This window comes from Martes martes, assembly GCF_963455335.1.
Source record: "Martes martes genome assembly, chromosome: 13".
Classification (NCBI taxonomy): Eukaryota; Metazoa; Chordata; class Mammalia; order Carnivora; family Mustelidae; genus Martes; species Martes martes.
Window position 1 is genome coordinate 79,916,129 of NC_137901.1, and position 24,553 is coordinate 79,940,681.

General features: G+C 51.6%; 1 protein-coding gene across 2 annotated transcripts in view; it reads left to right on the top strand.

Annotated features, from left to right (window-relative positions):
- Positions 1-1,958: 1,958 nt before the first annotated feature.
- TESC (tescalcin) overlaps positions 1,959-24,553 on the top strand; it is a gene marked incomplete at its 5' end in the record, with an annotated part of 48,094 nt that continues 25,499 nt past the window's right edge. Inside the window, 2 exons of one of the 2 annotated variants that reach the window (XM_080822202.1) lie at positions 1,959-2,145; positions 24,383-24,452. In XM_080822202.1, the coding sequence (XP_080678328.1) occupies positions 2,088-2,145; positions 24,383-24,452 (128 nt within the window). The remainder of the gene's footprint in view (positions 2,146-24,382; positions 24,453-24,553) is intronic. The other variant, XM_080822203.1, reaches the window with a different exon arrangement.

Consider the following 24,553-nt stretch of genomic DNA (forward strand, 5'->3'; position numbering starts at 1 on the left):
TGCAGAGGAGGCCCCAGCCATAGGAAGAGGGAGGGGAAGGGAGTTCCAGGCTAAGGGGCAGGTGCCAGCACTCCTCTAGGAGCCGACAGTGGTCAGTGGGGCTCAAGATGAAGGTGCCAGTGTCGACAGGTCACAGACTGAAGATAGGCTCCCTTCACCCCACACACTGGGGTCCTCTTTGTGATCACTGAAGGGCAGAGCACAGCCATGTGCCCCGCCCCCCCCTCCGTCCCCCACTGCCCCAGAGCAGGGTCCCAGGGCTTTCCTCCCCACCCACCTGCACTGTCTGTAACTTCGGGGGCAGCAAGGTCAAGGGCGAGACGGTGCCGGCCTGAAAATGCTATTTTCAATCTCTTCGGCAGCAAGCCCCATCATTTACTCCTTGGATAATTTAATATAATAAAATTCCAGGAAATGGTATTTTACATCAGAATGAAATTGTGTTCTGCAGTCATGGGTCATTTGCCTGGGGTCAGAAGCCCTTTCCAGACCCTGAGGCCAGTCTGGGTGTCTCAGTTCCTTCTGCCTTGAAATGCAAGCCCTGGGTTCAGTTAACTCAGACCAGCTGATGCCCCACAGCCCGCGCTTCCCCAGCCTGGCCACCTCAGCCCGCCCAGGGGTGCTTCTGCAATGCCGATTCCAGGCGCTTCTCCAGCTCTTTCAATGCCAACAGTGTGTCATGAGCAGCTGGACTTTCCACCAGGGGCTCATTCTGCAGCTCTGGCTGGGTTCAGGACCCCCCCCTGGAGGTTCTGCAGGCTGTAGGTAGGGGTAATTGGTTCTCAGCACCTCCTCCCCAGTGCCCTGTGAAACTGATGTAGGTGGGCCCACCCAGGTCTGTGTGAGCACCAAAGGACTCATGCCTACCCCCACATCCCAGCACAGTCACAGAGCCTGGCACCCAGGACATAACGCTGAATACTGGCCAAACATGGATGGCCACATCATGAGGCACCACGGAGAGCAAGGGTCTGGCCTTGAGAACCAGAAAATGTTGACTTTGAATTTCTGCCCTGGCTGTGTGACCTTTCTGAGAATCAGTTCCTCCCTTGTAAAACGGACAGGATTCCACAGCAACCGCTTAGTGCCCTGTCCCAGGGCAGGCCCTTCTGATGGACATCTCATTACTATTATCGTCCCCATTTTAAGTAGAAGGAATCATGGTCAAACAGGTGGCAGGACGGGCTGGGGTCATCCAGCCTGACCACAGAATTCAATTCCTCAAGCCAGCTTAAGGCCAAACTTCTCCCAGGAGGCTAGGGGAACCACCAGCATTACATTCTCTGGGCAGCTTGAAATGCAGCCTCCAGGGCCCTGCCTGAGCCAGAATGGGGGTGGGGGGCGGGGCCAGGAAGCTGCCTGCTCCTCCAGTTTGAGAACTCCCCCACCCCAAGCTCCTGGGCTGTGCCGGTAGGACCGGCGGCTGGGGCACGTGGTGTGTCCACTCCATCAGGGTGCTGGGGAGGGGCTGAGGGGCTTTCCTGGAATGAGCCAAGCGAAGCACCTCGTGCGCGTTGAAGGTGGATTACTATTATTATATTACCTTTATTGCTGCTCAGTAGAGAGCTAATTAATGCCGGCTGTATTTCTTCACTGTCCCAGGTGAGTTTCCCTCCTGAGATCGGGGAGGACGTGTGATGGAACCGGGGTGGGGGTGAGTAGGGAACCTCCCCGGGGTCCGATCCCGCCCACCTACACCCCAACTCTGTTCGCACCCGCCTCTTTCCAAAGCCGGCAGGGGTGCGGAGGCGAGGAGGCGCGACGGGCACGGCCGCTGCACGGGGAACGGGGGGACCTTGGCGGTGGGCATCTAGGTCGCGCCCTCCCTTCCACCCCTCCCCGCCGTCTCTGGCCCGGGTGCTCCCCCATCCCCGCAGTGAGCGAAGCCGGCGCGCGCTAGGACCGCGGCGCGCCGCCCTCCGCCGCTATAAGAAGCCGCGCTCGCGCCCCACGCGGAACCCGCGGCTCAGACCCGTCCCCGGCGTCCCGACCCGCGGTGGACCCGAGGCCGGACCGGCCGCTGCGCAGCCGACGCCAGCCCGGGGCCTGCGAGGCACGCGCGCCCCGGGGCCCCCGCCGCGGGCACCATGGGCGCTGCCCATTCCGCCTCCGAGGAGGTGCGGGAGCTCGTGGGCAAGACCGGCTGTGAGTATCCCGCGGGGACACGGGCGGGAACCGACGGCCGGCTGGCTCGGGGCTCCCAGCCCACGGCCGCTCGCCCGGCTCCGCGGCGCCGCGCTGTGTGACCTTGGGCCAGTAGCTGGCCCTCTCCGCGCCTCAGTTTCCCCCTCCTTCAAATGGGTCCCCGCCGGCCACTTTGCAGGCTGCGGCGAGGAGCTCCGCGGCGATGCTGAGTAAGTGCCGCGGCCGCTCAGCCTCGGCGCCCGCGGAGTTGGCAGGGAACCCCCGGGCCTGGGGACTGCGGACCCGGGAGGGAGCAGGGCCGGGCTCCCCGAGGGCACGGCAGGCGTCCCGGGCTCGGAGGGCGAGAGCCCGTGCCGCGCAGCGGGTGTGCGCGCTCCGCACCTGAAAGTCGTTCGGGTTCGCGAAGCGCAGGGGCCCGAAAGTTTTGAAGTCGGCGGGACCTGGGCGGCAGCCGGGCTCCGGCGATCCCCGGCCGGCGACCTCGGGAGGGAGAGCCCGTCCCCCTGCGCCTCTTTTCGCCCTCCCGTCTGTGAAGTGGGTGCAGGCGGGTCCACTTCCCCGGGGAGCTGGCAGCGCCCGCGGAGCACTTGGCCGGAGCCCGGCGACCTTCCTCGAGCTCGCCCGCACTCCTGGGACCTGCATCCGGCCCGAGGCTGGGAGCAGGGAGAGGCCGCGCCGCGGGGCCGACCTGACCGCAGGGAAGTGACGGTGGAAGCGTTCGTCCTCTCCGGTCCAGTCGGGCTGGGAACTTGACCCTGGGCTCTGACCTCGGAGTGCCGGGCTCTGCCACCGGCTGTGAAGGGGCGTGTGGACCCTAGACCGAGGGAAACCAGGTGTGTGGGCAAACTGGACCGGCGGATGTGAATCCTGCCAATGCCACCTCCTGGCTGAGTGACCTTGGGCTAGTCACTTCATCTTTGGGTTTTCTTCTCTCTAGAATGGAAGTTCTGCTAGTACCTGCTCGATGCTCAGGAGATAGGAGCTGCGGATAGTATTTCAAGGAAGGGGCTGGCTGGCTCCTGGCACCTGCTTTGAGTTTAGGGCAGCCAATCAGGTCCATAATACCACCTGGGTGCGGGTGGGGATGACCCCGCCACTTGTGCCAAGGCTGAAAGGTGACCCCTGCAGAACTGGGTGAAAATTACAGAAAGCACCTCAATACCTGGTCTGGGTGTGCGTGTGTGAGTGCGTATACACACTCATACATCACATACACTTGTTATGTTTTCCCATGTACAATCCCAGAACTGTCTGTGACTGGAGGGGAAAAAACCTGCCGTGTATACAACTTGGAACGCTTTAAAAAAAATAATAAGAGCATATATTTGTAATTGGTTTGTTTGCATCAAGGATCTTAGAAGCTTCTGCAGGAAAGTAAGAAGAGTGCGTACTTGCAGATTGGGTGGAGGGGACAGAGAGGGAGTGAGATTTTCTCTGTAATTTTTTTTTTATAGTTTCGTTTTGAACTGTGTGTGAATATAAAAGTTTTAAGTTCAGGGGCACCTGGGTGGCTCAGTTGGTTAATCGTCTGCCTTTGGCTCAGGTCATGATCCCAGGGTCCTGGGATCGATCTCCACCTCTGGCTCCCTGCTCGGTGGGGAGTCAGCTTCTCCCTCTCCCAGCTGCTCCCTTGCCTCTTGTGCGTGCTTGTTTCTCGCGCACGCTCTCTCTCTCTCTCGCTTTCTCTTTTGCATGCGTGCTCTCTCTCTCACTCTCTTTCAAATAAATAAATTCTTTAAAAAAAAGGAAGTCTTAAGTCCAGTTCAACCTTAAGGCTCACGTGACAGAGGAGGTAGGATTCCCCTCTTTCTTTCCTGGGTTTCCCCTGGTTCTGTTAGTTGAGCTCTTACTACCTCGGATCTGCACTGATGGAAGTCCGGGGTCTCTGCAGCTGGGTTTTCTGCCGGCAGGGTGGTACCCCCATATGCAGGCAGTTGGGGGGACTTTCATCTGGTGGTGAGTTTTACAAGTGATGGGTCCACAGAACATGCTTGGACTCCTGAATGTTTCCTGGGTCCGGTCTCCCGTGGGGGGAGACAGATGCTTCGTGTTCCTCCTGTAGCCTTCCTACAAGTGGCTGAGGAGGCTTCCCTTCTAGTGCCCTGGACTCCAGTTTCATACCCCAAATGGGGAAGGGAGATGGGGCGGGGGCGCACCAGGGAGGGGGTTGTGGGATCAGACTAGAGGGGAGCATGAATACCTCCACTTCCTTGAACTTTAGGGGGAAAGTTCTCCCTTGTCCTCTGAAAGGAGCTGGTAGAGTCTGGGCATTTGAACCCATTCAGCAAGTATTTATGGACAGAGAACTTGGGGGTTTAGAGGTAACCCAGAGAAGCTGATGTTCCTGAGGGGAGTTGCAGAGTGGTGTGAGAGTCTGGGGCAGGACAGGGAAACATTTCTTTAGGGAGGACCAGGCCCTGTGGTGGGAAGACTTTCAGGACAATAAATGACAATTGTATGAGATGCTGCTGCTGCCGTAGTCCAAGGCTTAGCTGGTGGGGGAAGCCTGACTTAAAGGATCTTGCCAGGTATGTGGCTTGGGGCAAGTGTTTAGTGGTACTGGCCATGCTTTTAAACCCATTTGTATGTCTGCATCACTGTGAACCACAGCCAAGAGTTAAAGCTTGGTCCCACTTCTTCCCAGCTGCCTGACCTTAAACAAGTCCTTGTCCTTCTAAGAGCCAGGGTCCCCATCTGGATCCTGGGGTGGTTATATGGCTTCAGTAAGGTGATGTTTGTATGTATGTGAAATATTCATCTTGGCCTAGAAAGTCCGCTCCCAGAACCCTGCTCCTACAAGAATCCTTGGGAAGCATTCCGCTTAAGACCCAGGCAGCCAAGGAACAGGCTGTGCCTGCAAGGTTGTGGGGCTCCCCCTGCCTCCTCAAGAAACCCAGATGGTCCCTAATTTGAAGAGTCCACTTGGTCCCTCCCTGAGGACTCCTTCTGGAGCTGATGAGCAGGACGAGTACAGGACGGGGACGCTGTGCGTCATTCCTTGGGCACCAGGCTCTGTGCTGAGTGCTTGGGATGCACTCAATGGAATTTTCATAATAACGTTCCGTGGAAGGTGGCAACGTGGCCATTTTACAGAGAAGGAAACTGAGGCTTGGAGAGGCAAAGCAACTTGCTTGCAGCTGCACAGGTCAGTGAGTGGGGGGAGTAGGGGATCCGAGGATCCCCAAGCCCATTTCCTGCCAACACTGTGCTTTCCCTGTGCCGAATTGCCTCCGATTTCTAGGAACGCAGGAGGGCAGGGAACAGCCTGCACATCAGTTTTTCTCACTTCAGGGCCTTTGTGCAAGCAATTCCCTCTGCCTGGAGAACTCTTCACTTGACTGTGCATAATCTGGGGTTTACGTAAGGGGGCACTTGTGCAATCACCAGCCAGGTTAAGATTGCAAACGTTTTCTCTTAACCCTGTCTTTTGACGAAGCCCACGCTCTTCCTCATTCGGGGCTCCGCTCAGCCATTGCTCCCTTCCAGAAGCCACCCTGCCTGCTCTCCATCCAGCCTTTGAGGGTTCACGCGTCCCGGAGACACGCGCAGCCCCTGCGTGGTTACAGCGCACGGCGCACCACGGTAGAGCTGTCAGCTCTGTCACCTGCCACCTCCTTAGAACTTGGAGCTTCCGGAGAGCAGGGAGGAGGTGGCTGGTTCACCTTGGTATGCAGGTGTGGTACTCACAACACAGGGGTTCATGCTGATGAGGTGGGGACCCCAGGGTCTTTAGAACCCAGAGTATTGGCTAGGAGCGTGGGTCCAGGAGGAACACTTAGTGCCACCCCAGCAGCCGGCCGTGGCCGTACCAGCCCTCCTGGCACCGTACTGTGGGCCTCAGCGCTGAGCCAGTCCCACCAAAAATAGGCCTGAGCACAAGGCAGCCCACGCAGGGCATCCTCAGAGCTGCACACCCACGTCCCCTTGCCTGGGAGAGTCTCACTGATTGATTTAAAACCTAAAAGTCTTCCCAGACATCTTTGCTGAGCCAAGAAAGCGGCCTACCTAGAACATTAAAATGCACATTAAACACGGGTGCTGGCCTTTCTGACGCTCCTCCCGCAGCCGGAACCAGTGGAGCCCAGCGTGTGTCCCGAGGTGTGAAGTGGCCCCCGACAGGAAGACCGGCCCCTTGTAGGGGGGGATCACTCACGGAAGCCTGGTCCCCTTCACCACCTTGAGCTGGCCTGGCGGTGGCCGTTTCCTGCCCCCGCCCCCCCCCCCCCAACCCGTGCCTGCTCCTGGGGCTGGAAAGGAAATAATAAGTGGAGGATTCTGGGAAAGGTGGAGGGTCTATTTTTTCCTCCAGGCTCCAAAACAGCCCCACAGGCTTATCTATGTCGATGCCAAGAAGCTGCCAGAAGGAAGAAGAAAAAACAATGTCCCAGATCTGGAGTTGAGACCTCTTCACGGTGACAGCGAGTGTTTACCAGGCGCCTGTCATCTGCCAAACACGGAGCTGAGCCGGGCAGCTTACCCGCAGCTGCTGAAGCAGCGCCCCCAGGAACACCGTGGCTTCCCATTTTCCCGAGGAGGACGCGGATGCTCCGGAGAGCACGCCGCGTGCCCGAGGCCACAGGCTCTGGAGAAGCTGAGCTGGGATTCAGTTTCTGGGGTGATCCCCAGACCCCCCTCACTGGGGAGGGGACTGGGATCTTGCTGCTGGTTACTCCTTGGTGGTTGCAAAGATCTCAAGGGGCCCCAGACCACGGCCTCAGCCTGTTTGCGATGTGCCATATTCCCTCTGGATGCACGGGGGGGCCAGACCCCTTCCCTGCCCTCCAGGAGCTCCGGGGGTGCGGGCGCCGTGGCCTATACTACTGAGCTCCTCCTGTCCCCCACTGAGGCATGGTAAGCCAAATGGCCAGTACAGACCCGCCTGGCTCCCTTCCTGTGTCCTGTGGGTGGACTATAGCTGCTATCACCTAGCAATCTCTAGGCCCCAGGAAACAGGGTGCACAACTGTGTCTATGTGGCTCTGGGGCTGGGGGTGTGGTGGGAGCAGATCCCCGGGGCCCATCTGGTTCTCAAAAATGATGAAGGTGGATTCCATTGAATGCAAATCGTACCTTAATAAGAGAGTAATTAAAAAACAATTTCTTTAGCAAAAACGAAAAACCGTTTCCCAGGCAGGGAGGGATAAGGGTGTCTGTGAGGTCTGGGGAGGGTCGGTCCTCCCGAGGCTGAGATCTCTGTGCAGGCTGGGCAGAAACGGTCCAGTGGTGTGGGCACAGTGGCCAAGATCAGAGGAGGGAGGCCCGGTGGCCCCAGTCTTCCCTAGGTGCTCACAGTATGGAAACATGCAGGAGGATTGGGAGAGCTTCTGTTTTTTAAATTTATGTTATTTTATTTTAAGACTATTTAATAATTTATTTGACAGAGAATGCAAACAGAGGGAGCGGGAGAGGGAGAGGCAGGCTCCCCTCTGAGCAGGGAGCCCGATGCAGGGCTCGATTCCAGGACCCTGAGTTCATGACCTGGGCTGAAGGCAGACACTCAACGGACCGAGCCACCTTGGCGTCCCTTTTGGGAAGCTTTTAAAAGGGCCGGGTGGCAAGTGAACTTCATTGCTGGATACCCAAAAGCACCCTGCTCTGGCCCATGCTGATATTTTGCACTCTGGCTGGGCTGGGTCTTCTCACCATTATAGCATATTGTTCCCAGTTTAAAGATGAGGAAACTGAGGCCCAGACCTTTGAAGGGACTGCTCCAGGTCACTGGGATGCAGAGTGCGGAACCCAAATTCAACACTGTCTTTCCCAGGTGACCCAGACCCCATACGATGTAGACTGAGACAAAGGTTCTGTATATCTGGGAGGGGGCAACACTGTCACCCCATGACCGCATTAATTAGGTCCCACACACTTGTTTACTAGGTTGGAAGGGGGAGAATTAGACCTCGAGGCAGATAGGCTTGGTATCAGGTTATGGAAAGTTCTAGAACTGTGAGCTGTCCCCAGGGAGGCAGGCTCAGGGGGGTGGGCAGTGTGAGGGGAGTTAGGGGCTCTGGGAGGAAGAGCGGGAATGTGTAGCCCCCTCTGTTTTCCTGAGGTCTTCCTGGGTGGCTCAGGTCTGTTTCAGAGGAAGAATTTGTGTTTTCTCTGCATGAAAGTAATTGGCAGTGCGCTCCAAAGACTTCCTAGCTGTGCGAATTAGTAGTAATCAGATCCCTTATGCGTCTTTCTTCTCACCCCACCCCCCAGCCCCATACTGGCAGGATATTTTTTGTGTGTGTGAATTAATGGTCCCCGGAATGCAGCCCAGAATGTAATCAATGCTCAGACATGCCATACGGCCCAGTCGCACAGACAGAATACCTCGAGTGTTGATAAGATGCCTTTACTCTCGCAAAGCGCTTCAGTATTTGCTGTCTCAAAGCCAAGGGAATAAGGCATTTCTGGCTCACAGCTTTGGGGAGATAAGGCAGAGCCCCCTTGTGCCCGTGCTGGTGACACCAGGCAAGGTGATTGGGGTTGCAGGGGGGAGAGGTGCCTGGGCCTGCGAGCCGTCTCCGGTTCCAACGTTATTATTAATTCATAAAGCCAGAAGGTCGAGTGGGTGATTTCCATTGGTGGCGGCAGCCACGGTAAGCACGAGGACAAAAAGGCCCTTTGTTGTCCCAGTGATGTGACCTTTGCGGATGGGCAGGCTGTCAGAAGTGGGTCTTCCGCGCCCTAGGAGGTGAGAAGGCTCCTTCAGGTCTCAGGGATCTGGTGCCTCCGGAGGGCGGGCGGGTGGCCAGCAGGAGACTTCATGATGGGCACGGCTGAGTCCCGGACCGTGATGGAGAGAGAAGGTGGCTACGGTGAATGGCTAACCTCAGCGCTCATGCCAGGATCCCCGTGGCCAACCCCAAGGGAGCACCCAGCACGCCTCACCCACCCGCTGTTCCCAGGGCCTCTCTTGTCCTTACCTGCATCCCCCAAGATGGCAGCCGGGGTCCCACATGGTTGTACACTGCCCTATCCTCCCCCCCCCCCCCGCCCACCACCACAATGGCCTTTACCAGCAGATAGTAAAGGCTTGAAATGTGGACCACCTTTTAGTCTCTGGGCAACCACCTTGGCCTCCACACCTCTGTTGTCTCATCTGCTGATTGAGGTTGTCACCGCATTACTGCGAGGATTAAGCGATCATCTTAGTAAAGCTCTTGACACATTGTAAGTGTCCAATAGTTGTTGGCAAGTACTCATAGTTTTGATTAAGAACCGTACGGAAGCTGGCTGCCTTTCTCCCTCTTAAGGGCATTCTCTAACTTCACGAATTCCTTCCATGTTTTTAACATGGCCGCCATCTTCGACATGCCTGATGTCCCTGTGCTGATGGTCAGGGACCTTAACATGCTTTAATTTTTGTCACTCTCCAGTATTTTTTCTATGTTTTTAAAACCTATGCATTAGTTTTATTATTGTTTTATGCAGACCCTTTTAATTCTTGTAAATGTTTTTCCTTATAGATTTCATTTTCTTACACGATACAGCTTTCCACTGATTTTTCAGTGACTCTCTGCGAGTTGTCAGTTTTGTCTGAAAATGTCTAGATTTTGCCAGCATATACAGTCGATCATTGATCTGGGTATAAAATTCTGTGTATCTTCTCCCAGCACTTTGGTTTTGGTCTCTTGCTGTTGAGAAAGTCAGCTCTCTTGTCTAATTGGTGTTTTTTGGTAGAAGTCTGATTTTGTATCTCTTTTAGATTTCTGGGATATTTATTTATTTATTTATCTATCTATCTATTTATTTATTTTTACTGCACTGTGTCTAGGTGTGGATTTGTTTTATTTATCCTCCCTGGGCATGGTTTATGCTGTTTCATTCTAAAGAAGGCTTGTGTCTTATATTATGAATGTATTCCCCACCGCCACCCCCCCCCCCCCCCGCTTATCTTTATTTTCTTCTTCAGTAATTCCTATTAGAAATAGATGGGGTCATGGCATTCTGTCCTGAATGCCTGTTTACCTCTCTTTCATATTTTCTGTTGTTTTATTGCTTTTTGCTGTCTTTGGAGTCATTTCCTTAGGTCCGTCTTTTTTTTTTTTTTTTTCTTTTTAAGATTTTATTTACTTATTTGACAGAGAGAGATACAGTGAGAGAGGGAACAGAAGCAGGGGGAGTGGGAGAGGGTGAAGCAGGCTCCTGACAGAGGCTGCCAGGTCCCCAGGATCATGACCTGAGCCGAAGGCAGATGCTTAATGACTGAGCCACCCAGGCGCCCCTTAGGTCTGTCTTCCAATTCATGAATGCTCTCTTTAGCTGTTACAGTCTTGCTGCCCCTAAGTTTGTAAGTTTTGATGATTTATTTTGTTTCATTTTTATTATTTTTATTTTTTAAAGATTTTTAAAAAGATTTTATTTATTAGAGAACATGAGCAGGGGAGAGGGGTAGAGGGAAAGGGAGAAGCAGACTTCCTGCCAAGCAGGGAGCCTGATGCAGGGCTTGATCCTAGCACCCTGGGATCGTGACCTGAGCCAAAGGCAGACACTTAACCAGTTGAGCCACCCAGGTGCCACTTACTTTATTTTCTTAAAAGATTTATTTATTTTAGAGAACAAGCGAGCAAGTTGTGGGGAGGGCAGAGGGAGAGAGAGTCTTAAGCTGACTCTGCGCTGAGTGTGGAGCCTGATGTGGGGCTTGATCTCACGACCCTGAGATCAAGACATGACCTGGAACAAAGAGTTGGACGCTTAACCGATTGCACCACCCAGATGCCCCCAGAGGGCTTATGAAATACATACAAAAAACATTTCATAAGTTCCAAATGGTTTTTAGAGTTGCTGCTTCTGTCATAGAGTAGTGTTCTTTCATTATTTGTAGTAATTTACCATGTATTGTATAGTTTCTTCCATTTCACCCTCTTGGGGTGCCATTCCTTTTTAAAATAAAAAAAAATTTAAGATTTTATTTATTTATCTGACAGACACGGGTGAGAGGGAACACGAGCAGGGGGAGTGGGAGAGGGAGAAGCAACCTTCCCATGACCAGAGAGCCTGATGTGGGGCTCGATCCCAGGACCCTGGGATCATGGCCCGAACTAAAGGCAGACACCCAATGACTGAGCCTCCCAGGTGCCCCTAAAATTAAAAAATTTTTTACGTAAATTCTACCCCCAACATGGGGCTCAAATTCATGACCCTAAGATCAAGAGTCAGATGCTCTCTACTGACAGAGCCAGCCAGGCACCCCCAATTGTTTTATTTAAAAAAATTAAAGTATACTTGATGAATAATGTTAGTTTCAGATATGCAACAGAGTTATTTTGCCAATCCTGCTCTGTGCTCACCAGGATAAGTGTGGTCACCACTTGTCACCACCCAGTGTTATTATGGTATTACTGTCTCTATCCTCCATGCTGTACCTTCCATCTCTGGGACTTGACTTTTTTTTTTTTAAGGTTTTATTTATTTATGAGAGAGACCATGAGAGCACAAGCAGGGGGAAGGGCGGGGGGAGCAGACTCCCCACTGAGCAGGGAACCCAATGCCAGACTCAATCCAGGACCCTGGGATCATGACCTGAGCCGAAGGCAGACACTTACGTGACTGAGCCTCCCAGGCATCCCTGACTTCATTTATTTTAATAGCTTTTTGGTGGGCTGTTTAGGGTTTTCTGTATATAGTATCATGTCATCTGCAAATAGTGGCAGCTTTACTTCTTCCTTACCAGTTCGGATGCCTTGCATTTCTTGTCTGATTGCTGCAGCTAGGACTTCCAGAACTATGTTGAATGAAAGTGGTACGAGAGGACGACCTTCTGTTTTTCCTGATGGTAGAGGAATAGTTCTTGGTTTTCCACTGTTGAGCAGGAGATGTTAGCGGTGGGTTCTTCATATATGGACAGTATTGTGATCAGGCATATTACCTCTAATTCCACTTTGTGGAGAGTTTTAGCCACGAACGGGTATTGTATTTTGTCAGATGCTAATTCTGCATCTTTTGATAGGCTCATGTGTCCTTTATCTTTTCTCTTGTTAGTGTCATGTATCCTTTGGTTTGCAAATATGGAAACACTCCAGAGCAAAGCCCACTGGATCATGGTGCTGTTAACAAATTTAAAACAAAACAAAAACAAAAAAAAATGGGGCGCCTGGGTGGCTCAGTGGGTTAAAGCCTCTGCCTTTGGCTCATTAATAAAGAATAAATAAAATAATTATAAATTATTAATTTATAATTATAATATAATTATATATTATAATATATTATATTATATATGTTATATATTATATATTGTATGTATATGTAATATAATATATAATATATAATATAATATATAATATAATCATAATATAATATTATTAATATTAATTATAATATATTATAATTTATAATTATAAATTATAAAAATAAAAATAATAAAGAATAAATAAATAAAAGCTGAAGCATAAAAGACCACTTCCCCATGTAAGACAGGCTAGAGAAAATATTGCCTACTGCCTCAGAGAATCAGCAAGGAGCAGACCCTGCTAAGGAGGTGTCTGGGCCCAGAAGAAAGGGGTAAGCCTCCATGAGGAATCAAAATGCCATGTCTGTGCCATGCCCCAGGGAAAACGCCAAACCTCTGTGGTACCAGAAAGCCAGATTGAGGACCTACTGTAAAAAGTGTTTCTAGACCAGTGACAGCTCTTGGGAACTTAGCACAATAAATGCAAAGCACTGTGTAATGTGCTTCTAGAACCCAGGGACTCTCATGGGAGAGGTACTTTAGGTAAGCTCTTCCTCACTTGGTTTGGCCTCGGCATAGATCTGGAGCTGAAGACCATTCCAGAAGGATGTGAAAACCAGGGGAGAAAGCCCAATCAAACATGAGCTCAGAATCCAAAACCAAACCACACAAGCAAATGAACCACCGGAAGGGAGGACCAGCAGACACAACTAACAAAAGGAATGGAACGCTTTTTGTTTTAAATTTATTTTTAAAGATTTTATTTATTTATTTGACAGACAGAGATCACAAGTAGGCAGAGAGAGGGGCAGAGAGAGAGGGGGAAGTAGGCTCCCCGCTGAGCAGAGAGCCGGATGCGGGGCTTGATCCCAGGACCCTGAGATCATGACGTGAGCTGAAGGCAGAGGCTTTAACCCACTGAGCCACCCAGGCGCCCCTTGTCTTTTTGTTAAAATGGAGACCTCTTTGTCTCTTTAGTGACATGAATGCTATGTGTTCATTGTCCCCCCCTCATCCTCCCTTGCGGCGCTTAACCCGAGCGCGAGGCTGTGTGAAAACATTCTAGCACTCCAGACCTGGGTTCAAACCCCAGCTCTGCTGCTCATCTCGGTCAATGACTTAATCTCTCTGAGGCTCGGGTTTGTCTGTGAAGAGGGTGTGATAACCACCCTCCGAGGCAGGGCCTGGTTGAGGGCAAAATAAAATGACATGTGCCAAGCATTCAGCTTAGTTCCCGCCTCCGAGGAAATGCTAGCACGTGGCCGTGAGTCCTGCTGCTATAAGGCAAATGGCAAAGAACAGAGCAGAGCTGTGGGAAGGTGAGCGTCGATGAGCACAGCACAGCCTGTGATTTCGAGAGTCCTGCCCACCCACTCTGACAGTGTTCCAAGTCGTCTCCTCGCTCATGAGAGCATCTTTGCTGAAGTCAAGCCACTTCATTCTGTCTCCGCTTCTGCTCCCGTCCTGGGAGTTGGAGGATTCCTTCTGGGTGGAAAAACCCTGCCGAGATCCTCCTGAGACCCTCGGTACCCGAGCTTAAAATGAAGACCCTCCCCATGCTGGCCGGGGCCCCGGGGCCGCTCCCACCCAGATCCCGTGGCTCTCGCGCTCACGGACAGGGTGAAGTTTGCGCGTGAAGCGTCCGAAGGTGCCGGAGAGAAGCCGTTGACTTTCTTGTTGCTGCTGCTGCTTTGGACGCTAGAGTTGGGTTTGGTCATTTCCTTTCCAAGGCTGAGTGCACCCAAGCGCGTCTTTGGTTCCTTTAAAAACCCCGGCAGCGAGGCGTGCTCTGTGATGTGCACAGGCTGGGTGCGTGGCGCGGGCGAAGGGGAGAAGCGGGGCCGTTGGGCACCCGGAGGCACCTTCAGGGCCATGGGCGGGTGTGTGGGGGCGGGTCCCTTCCAGGCTGTGGAGGCTGTCCCTCCGCTCTCCCTCCTCCTCCCTCCGGAGGCCCAGGATGAGTCACTGCTTTGCTGGAGCCCCAGGCAGCAGGCAAAGTGCCTCCTCCCTCCCAAGCCCAGCCAAACTGGGAGCCCGCTGGGGTGCCCCATAGGGTCTTCATGATCGCTCTCGCGGCCACTCTGGTGCCTCCGCTCCTCCTGCCAGGTCCCCTGCAACATGAATGTGACCTTTTATTTAATGGGTAGAATTCACATAACCTATCATTGACCGTCTTCAGCATTTTCCAGCCTACAGTTCTTGGGCATTGAGTGCAGCCGTCGCCACCACCCAGTTCCAGGACATCATTGCCCCAGAACGAAACTTCAGGCCCATTAGCTGCTCCTGAAATCCGCACCCCCTGCCCCATTCCTGGCATCCGCAAACCTATTTTTTTGTCCCTGTGGGTTCACGTATTTCGGAAGCTTCGGGTACATGGCAGCGCGCAGCGGTGGCCTCGCACATCTGGCTTCTTCCATCGTGTCTCTCAGCTCAGCCGTGGGCCAGCAGGTGTCTGTGCGGCCTGCCCCGTCGGGCAGCGCGCACCCAGTTTGGTTCATCTGCTCATCAGCTGATGGACGTGTGGGTGTTCCGACCTTTCGGCCATTGTGTATCGCGTGTGTGTGACTTGGCTTGTTCTCTGGGGTGTGAACAGCCTCGTGGGGGTGTCGCTGTTGTTCTCTCTGTGTTACGGGGGAGGAGGAGGCGGCCTCAGGGAGACAGTTTAGTAGGACGTGGAGCTGGGGACCCAGCCAGCAGCTCTTGGCCCCATGCCGTCAGCCCACCTTTCTGTCTGACCTGGCTCGCCTGTGTTCTGGGACGTCAGCCCACGACGCTTGGCTTGAGTCCTGGCCGGTCCGTCAGGACATGGTGAGCAGGAGAGCTTTGGGCACCCCAGAAGCTGCTGAGACCTTCCCTGCTCAGTGTCCTGGGGCATGTGTGCTGGGTGGCACTGCTGGGGGAGACGGCGGGGGGGCTGGCTCCTGGGGGGCCCCCTGCGAACACAGGAGCAGACCTTCAGCCGCCCTTGCTCCTTGCAACTGCGTTTTGAGCACAAACACTGCCCCGCCAATGGGTCCCGTGTGTCCTGTCCTTTGCATCCACCAGGCACATGGAAACTTGTCCCCCGCCTTAGCAACTTCTGCGAGCTGGGGGTGAAGTCTGAATGCCTCAGTTCGCATGTGACCGTGGATACCTCCCCACCTTGCTCCCCTGTCCCCCGCCCGCTCTCTGCTGGTGCTGAAGAACCCCCGTCCTGAGCTCCTCACCCCACCTCTGCCAGTCCCGCCCTCCCATCCTCGCCCCTCAGCCTTTAGGATCCCGCAGGGCCTTGCCTCCCACCCCTCCCCGTGGACTGGAACTCCCTCTCCGACCCTCGTGCTCCTTGGCAAGAGGACACCAACATTTATTATCCCGGATCCCAGCGAGGTGACACCCGTTGCCAACAGATGAGGGCTCTACCTTTCGTGTCTGCGCCCTTGGCCCCTAGCAGGTGCCAAGAGAAGCAGAGTCGCTCCATAAATGTCTCTTAATGAGTGATGGGGCATTTGTCAGAGGACTGAGCGACCCTGGCGGACCGTGGGGAGTCAGTCAGGCCTCCCCCACCCTTGCGAGCCAGCATGGATTCAGGAAAGGGGAGGGTGAGACTTTATGCGCCCTTTGTCACCAGACTTGGGCCCCTGAGAATAAAGGCTCAAGTAGTCTGGGTGACCCCATATAATGGAGGTGCTGAAGGCTGATGCTCCGTTTCTTCTCAAGTCAGATGGGGGAGGCCGGGCCCCCTGGGGGATTTCATGCCCCTTTCTCAAACCCCCCCATCTCCTGCCTCCTCCTCCTTGAGGCTTGTCTCCTACCTCTTGGTCTGTGTGACCCCCCTCCTGCCTGGTGACCCCGTGCTTAGCACAGCGGGGCTGGAAGCTGGACCCCACTGCCTGACAGGTGGGACCAGGCCCAGGCAGAGACCCCAGACCCATTACATCCCTCCCCATTCCTCCCTCCCCTGAACCCCGGCAACCCCTTAATCTACTTTCTGTGGCTTGATTTGCCGGATATTCGATATAAATGGAGTCGTGCGATATGTGACCTGGGCCTGGCTTCTCTCCGGAGCCTCATGTGTTCAAGGCCCATCCGTGTTGGTGCGCGTGTGGGGTTTTGTTCCGTTTAGGACTGGATCCTGTCCCGCTGGACAGACAAGTGGACCATGTTAATCACAGGAAAGTGAAAGGTCGGATAAGCAAAAATACAAGACAAGAGGAAGGGAGGAATGTCCTGTGATTCTGCCACCCGGAAGCAACGCACTATTTTGTTGTGCGTCTTTTCCTATGATCTGCTGCGTGTACACATATGTGATGGTGAAACTTCATATACCCGAGATCTTGTGGCTTGTTGGTTTTTCCCTGTAGTGATATCCTATGAACGTTGTTCTAAGTTCTAAATATCTTATTTTATTTTATTTTTTAAAAATATATAATTAATTTATTTGACAGAGAAAAAGTGAGAGAGGGAACACAAGCAGGGGGAGTGGGAGAGGGAGAAGCAGGGGGGAGTCGGAGAGGGAGAAGCAGGCTTCCCGTGGAGCAGGGAGCCTGGCGCAGTGCTCGATCCCACAACCTGGGGATCATGACCTGAGCCAAAGGCAGACGCTTAAAGACTGAGCCACCCAGGCGCCCCTAAGTATTTTATTTTATACATATATTTTTAAGTAAGCTCCATGCCCAGTGTGGAACCCAACACGGGGATTGAACTCTCGACCCTGAGATCATGACCTGACCTGAGATGAAGAGCCGGACACTTAACCAGTGCAGCCACCCAGGCGCCCCTCTAAGTATTTTAAACGTGTTTCTGAAGGCTGTGTAGTATTCTGTGTTCAGGATGCTCCAGGATTTATTTCAACCGGTTTCCTTGTGGCTCACCATTTCCCTAGGCGTTAACTCTTTTAGAGTCCGTGATGATGACTCTGGCCTGTTTATCTCTGTACACTTGTCTGAGGTCCTCGGTTTTTGTTCCCTGGGATCAAGTTGCTGGTTGGAAGCCCAGATACCAGCGCTGTCCAGTACAAATGCAGTGCAGGGTGGGATAATGCTAAATTTTTTTGGAAGCCGTGTATGTAAGGTAATTCTACATTTTCTAGTAGCCATGTTTAAAAAAAGAAACAGGGGTGTCTGGGTGGCTCAGTGGCTGCCTTTGGCTCGGGTCATGGTCTCGGGGTCCTGGGATTAAGCCCCACATCGGGCTCTCTCCTTGGCGGGGAGCCTGCTTCCCCCTCTCTCTCTGCTTGCCTCTCTGCCTACTTGTGATCTCTCTCTCTCTCTGTCAAATAAATAAATAAAATCTTAAAAAAAAATAAAAGAAACAGATGAGGTTAACTTCAATATTTTACTTACCCTCTTATGCCTAAGGTATTTCAGTGTATGACTGATACAAAAATTTTTGAGACAGTTTACATCCTTTTTTGTACTAAGTCTTTGGAAGCTGCTGTATATTTTAGAGTCCCTGATCCTGCTCCCTTGCTGCGGCTAGTGACTTACTATATAGGTATATACTTTCTGGTTTAAGCTTTTGATACAAAGTAGCATGTCACCCCCGACAAACACACACACAGAGACTGGGCCAGTTAAACTCCCACCAGCCACTGGCAGGGTGTGAACCCTCAGGTTGAAATCCGAAGCCACAGATAATGAGGTCACCATGCCTGCGCACCCAAGTGGCTCTGTCTCCCGTCTCCACGGCAACTGTGACCTCCTGGGGACCTGGAGAAAGGGCTGAGAGGAACAGGGAAACAAGAAAATCTTCCATCCTGGGAACCCCCCAGGGGGCCATGCACACACGGAGCAGGTGCCCACAAGACTGACCCTCTGGGGGACCCCCGGACCCGAGGGTGCCTTGAAAGTCACTTCGTGAGGCCCCAGACGTTCTTCCCACTGTCACTGAGGCTGAGGAGCCGCATCTAAGTTGAGCCCCGAGCTCTTGGCTCTGGGAATATGGGTACCGAAGACAAGTTGTTTTCCTCACCCCTCTGCTTTCAATCAGGCACGGCAGGAAGGGTTGTGTGCATGTGTGTGAGTGTGCACACACTTTGCATGAAAGTAGCTGGAGGCTTCATGAGAGGAACCCAGCCTATGGCGATTTCTAGTTTATACACCTCTTCTTACCTGTGTGATCTTAGGCGAGTCTCCGTGTTCCCATCTCTAGAGTGGGGCTAAAGGCCATTCTTACCCAATAGGATTGATAGAGAGGCTTATGTGAGCCAGGGCTTAGCAGGAGTAGGGCCGGACTCCGTAAATTCTCAAGGAATGTCAGCTGCTGTGGTTCTCATGCTTAGGCATGTAATTCGTTTTTCTAATGGCTTTATTGAGATGTCACTCACATTCTGTACATTTCACCCATTTAACGTGTACTCCGTAGTTTTTAGTATAACCACAGGGTTGTGCACCCATCACCACAATCTAACTTGGAACCCTTTTATCCCTCCCAGAAGAAGCTCAGTACCTATTAGCCTGACTCCCCATTCTTCCCCAGCCTCAGGCAAGCACTGGTCTACTTGGGATTTGCCTATCTGAGTGTCTCCTATAAACGGAATCATGTGACCGGTGGCCTTTGTGACTGGCCTCTGTCACTTAGCATCATTTTGAAGGTAACTCATCTGTCATAGAGGCTGTTTAGGAGCATTTTGGCTGTAATTTCGGAGAGCTATTTTTCATCAGATCAGTGTCAATTTTTTTTTTTATATCTGCCATTGAGAGCTGGGAGTGGCCATTAATCACACAAAGGGAGGTGGCGTGGGGCATCAGTAAGCAAATGAACAGACCTGAATCCACACACGTTCTGCCAGACAAACTGAACCCAAATCCCGGGTCTGCCTTTCGAGTTCAGTGAGCATCAGCAAGTTACCCAGCCCCTCAGATCCTCTGTGTGTTCTTCTGTAAAGTGGGAGTGTCTGTCTGTTCTCAGGTCGTAGAAGGGATTAAGTGAGAACGTGTGTTTGCAGGACAAGCTACACCACCAACGGATGAGTCATCTAGAGCAATGTTTTTGAGATCCCTGGACTGTCCCATATGGGACCATATTGTGTGCCTAAAATATCCATTTACGTGACTAATAAATGATGCATTGCGTATTAGAGAAAATTTGGAAAATATAGATGAATCAAAGCAAAACAAACCCTTTAATCCCACTACTGGGGGAGACCATCACTATTATTTCAGGGAAAATAAGTCCAGATTTCCTTTTATTATTTATGCACATTTGTATGTGTCTACATATTTCCCCCACCATGAGGTCATGCTGCTCTTGTAGCAAGCTGTGTGTTTTTGTTTTAAGTAGGCTCCAATGGGGGGCTGACCTCACCACCCCGAGATTAAGAGTCTCATGCTTGATGGGTCGACACCTGCGTGGCTCAGTTGGTGAAGCGTCTGCCTTTGGCTCAGGTCATGATCCCAGGGTCCTGGGATGGGGCCCTGCATTGGGCTCCCTGCTCGGCAGGGAGTTTGCTTCTCCCTCTCCCTCTGCCTGCTGCTCCTGCCTGCTCCCTCTCTCTCTGTCAAATAAATAAACTCTTAAAAAAAAAAAAAAGTTTCATGCTCTACCAACTGAGCCAGCCAGGTGCCCCAGCAAAGCTGTTGTTTTTTTTTTTTTAAGATTTTATTGATTTATTTGACAGAGATCACAAGCAGGCAGAGAAGCAGGCAGAGAGAGGAGGAAGCAGGCTCCCTGCTGAGCAGAGAGCCCGTTGCGGGGCTCGATCCCAGGACCCTGAGATCATGACCTGAGCCAAAGGCAGAGGCTTCAACCCACTGAGCCACCCAGGCGCCCCGCAAAGCTGTTTTTGAAGAACATCACATGTGGAATATATTTTCATGTCAGATATGCAATTGTCACTTTTCAAAAGCAACATGCTTTTTTTTTTAATTGGTCAAATATTTTGTGGTATACTTAGCCAATCTGCTTTTGGTGAGCACTTAGATTGAGTCCAGTTTTTAAGCTGTTAAGAATACGAAGGTGGGACACCTGGCTAGCTTCGTCGGTAGAGTGTGTGACTCTTGATCTCAGGGTTGGGTTGTAGGTTTGAGCCCCACATTGGGCATGGAGATTACTTAAAAAAAAGAATATAAAAATGAATACATTTATATATATTCATGTTTTGTTCTTGTTGGATTTTTGTTTTTAGGACAAATTCTTGCCAAGTAGAATTACTGATTTTTTTTTAATTACTGAATTTTGCATGTAAACCTCTTATTGTGGTATCATGTATGGAAAAGTGTATCACTCATGAGCAAATGTTTCCATGAACTTGAAATAGTATAGTCCCAGTACCCAGAGGGCCCCCCTCATACCCCGTTCAAATTGCTAGTCTCTGCTCAGGGGTAACACTTATACTGACTTTTTAAAAATTAAGACAGGGGTGCCTGGGTGGCTCATTTGGTTAAGTGTCCCGACTTTTGGTTTCAGCTCGGTCACAGTCTCAGGGTCGTGAGATTGAGCCCCACATCAGGCTTGCCCTGGGTGTGGGGCCTGCTTAAGATTTTCTCTCCCCCCTGCTCCCCTCTAAAAAAAATACTAAGAGGATGTCTTCACCATCATCATCATTATTATTAGAGAATTTTTAGATAAGTTCATAGCAAAATTCAGGGGAAATTACAGTTTTCGCGTATCCCCACCCCAACCCATGTTTGGTCTCCCCCATTATCGATAACCGCCCAACAGAGTGAGATATAGTTGATAAACCTACATGACACGCCATCATTGCCCCAAGTCCACTGTGTACATTAGGGTTACATCTTGGGGTTGTATGTTCTGTGGGTTTGGACATATGTATTGTCAGGCATCCCTCACAGTGGTACCCTACAGAATCCTTTCACTGCTATGAAAACCTTCTGCTCTATTCATCCCTCAGCCCTGTGACCTCTGAAAGCCACTGACCTCTCTTGTGTCTTCATAGTTTTGCCTTTTCCAGGATGTCCTATAGTTGGAATCGTCTAGAATGTAGCTTTTCTATCCCGACTTCTAACACCGTAGATGAGTTTTGCCTTTTTTTGAACTTTATTTGGTTGGAATCCTAGAGTACATGCTCTTTCCTGTCTGACTTCTTCTGCTTGTTTTTAAGGTGGGTTTTTTTTTAAGATTAAAAAATTTTTAAAAAAGATTTTATTTATTTGAGAGAGAATGAGAGACAGAGAGCATGAGGGGAGAGGGTCAGAGGGAGAAGGAGACTCCCTGCTGAGGAGAGAGCCTGATGTGGGACTTGATCCTGGGACTCCAGGATCATGACCGGAGCTGAAGGCAATCCCTTAACCAGCTGAGCCACCCAGGCACCCCTAAGATTTTAAAAAATTTTCAAAGTAATCTCTGTACCCAATGTGGGGCTTGAACTCCCAACCCTGAGATCAAGAGTCTCAAGCTCCACCAAACCACCCAGACATTCATTTTTGTGTTTTTGAAACTCACCTGAGTTACAACACATTCTTGGTTCACTGCTGTATCCTATTGTATTGTGTGACTACACTGTAATGTTTTGTGTTCTGCCATTGCTGGGTGTTTTGATAGCTTCCAGTTTAGGGCTGTTGAAATCGTAGTGCCATGAACCTCTTTCTGTACATTTTCTGATGAGCCCAAGTGTGCGTCTCTGTTGGGTACGTACGCAGGAGCGGAATTGCAAAGCGGTCGAGTATACACACGACCTTGCTGAGACGCATGTGCTGTATGTAAATGGCCATATCCTCCTCCAGAAAGCTGGTAATTGCCCCTGGTGGTTATCAGCCTCTCCAAGGGTCAGTTTCTACATCAGTAATGGGGTACAGTCTATCCCAGGGTGTCATGGGGAAGAGATGAGCTACAGTGTGGGGATGGACATCCAGCACTTAGCAAAGCCTTAGTACCAGTTGGCAGTCATAAGGAGTATTTTCTCAGCAACAATAGCTTCTAGGGAGGCTGGAGAATTCCAAGCTGCAGATTCTTGAAGCGATACAACCTGAGCCTGAGACAAAAAAAAAAAAAAAAAAAAAAAGGCACAGTAGTTGGCTGGCTCAGTCAGTAGAGCACGAGACTCTTGACCTTGGGGTTGTAAGTTTGAGCCCCATGCTGGGTGTAGAGATGACTTAAAAAATTCTTTAAAAGGGACGCCTGGGTGGCTCAGTTGTTAAATGTATGCCTTCAGCTCAGGTCATGATTCCAGGGTCCTGGGATAGAGTCCCACATTGGGCTCCTTGCTGAGCAGGGAGCCTGCTTCTCCCTCTGCCTGCCACTCCCCCTGGTTGTGCGCTTTCGTGTGCTCTCTCTCTCTCTCTCTGGTAAATAAATAATAAAATCTTTTTTAAAAATTCATGGGGCGCCTGGGTGGCTCAGTGGGTTGAAGCCTCTGCCTTCGGCTCAGGTCATGGTCCCAGGGTCCTGGGATCGAGCCCTGCATCGGGCTCTCTGCTCAGCGGGGAACCTACTTCCTCCTCTCTCTCTGCCTGCCTCTCTGCCTACTTGTGATCTCTTTCTGTCAAATAAAAAAATAAAATCTTTAAAAAGAAAATAAAATTAAAAAATTCTTTAAAAAAATCCCAGGGGCACCTGGGTGGCTCAGTGGGTTAAAGCTGCTGCCTTCGGCTCAGGTCATGATCCCAGCGTCCTGGGATCGAGCCCCACGTCGGGCTCTCTGCTCAGCAGGGAGCCTGCTTCCTCCCTTCTCTCTCTGCCTGCCTCTCTGCCTACTTGTGATGTGTCTGTCAAATAAATAAATAAAAATCTTTTTAAAAAAATAATAAAAATAAAAAAATAAAAAAATCCCAACAAGAAATGAGATGACCAGCTGGCCCCCAAAATTAGCTGCCTCTGTAATAACAGGAGAAAAGGTGTTTCAGGCAGGGGAAGCACTGGGAAGAAGGAAGAGGGGGCTGGCTGTTCATTAGCCCAGCCCCTGTTGGGAAGGTTCTGCCTGAACTGTATGTAGTCCCCAGGAATCAGATGTAAGGCCTTGCATGACAGAATATATGGGCAGACAGGAGATACTGAGTAGTGGGCGGGGGCAGGCTTGGGAGATGGATCCCAGCTCCACTGATGCCCAGTTGTGCAGTCGAAAGTACTCTGAGCTGCAGGCCTCAGATTATGAGACAGAGAGAAAGGTATCTCCTCCCCTACAGGGTTGTGCTGGGGCTTCAGGGAAAAGATGTAGGTCAGTGTTTCATACTGTGCATCTCATAAGATAAGCCCTGTGTGGACGGAACCATTACGAGTCTTGGGATGCACAAGGGCCCGTCTCACCTGTGGAGGAAACATGGCCCACTGGCCTTGACAGGGTCCTTAAGAAAAATTCCGGTATGTAGGTTTTCTTTTTTTTTTCTTTTTTTTTTTTTTTAAAGATTTTATTTATTTATTTGACAGAGATCACAAGTAGTCAGAGAGGCAGGCAGAGAGAGAGGAAGGGAAGCAGGCTCCCCGCTGAGCAGAGAGCCTGATGTGGGGCTTGATCCCAGGACCCTGGGATCATGACCTGAGCCGAAGGCAGAGGCTTTAACCCACTGAGCCACCCAGGCGCCCCCGGTATGTAGGTTTTCTGGAACGATTGAGATCATACATCATCTACAGCGTAATTATCCAGATCCTACTTCTTTTCCTTTTAGTTCCCTTGCTGCACCAGATTCTCCTTCCGTGTCTCCCTGTGAGTCTCCCAAATCACCCAGCACCAGCCTGAGCCACTTTCCCCTTCCATATCCTCTGTCTCGCCATATGGGACTGACCCTCTAAAGCCCCTTGCTCAGCTAGGAAGACGCCCGTCTTCAGGAGTGGGAGGGGAGGAAGCCAGACGAATGGTTGGGATCCCTTTAGCAGGCTGGGGAAGGGGAGAATGACCTGCTTCACATTTGTGCTGTCCTGGGGGCTGCTGTTAGTAGCCCAAGTTGTATCGCCAAGGGGATCAGAACGAATAACCCTAGAGGTGCCTTGCCAGGAAGAATGGGAAACCCTTTGTAGGGTTTGGTGCTCCTCGTCTGGTGCTCCTCGGTATTGGCCGGGTGGGGAAGGCAGGAGACCGATGGAACGGGAAGGTGGGGACGAGGCGGGAGAGTGTCACCAGCCTCCTGCTGGTGGCTTCCAAGTTCGGGGATCACTGATGTCTTTCTGTCTCTCTCTCCCCCTCCCCTTCCCCTCCCCTGCTTCTCAGTCTCCTCAGACCAGATCGAGCAGCTGCACCGGCGGTTTAACCAGCTCAGCGGAGACCAGCCCACCATTCGGTAAGGTCTGCGGTTGGGTTCGGGCGTTGGGCAGGTCCACGGCCCTTGACGATTTCTCTTTCCAGCTCTTTCTCTGAGTGTGCAGTGACTCTAGAAGAGCC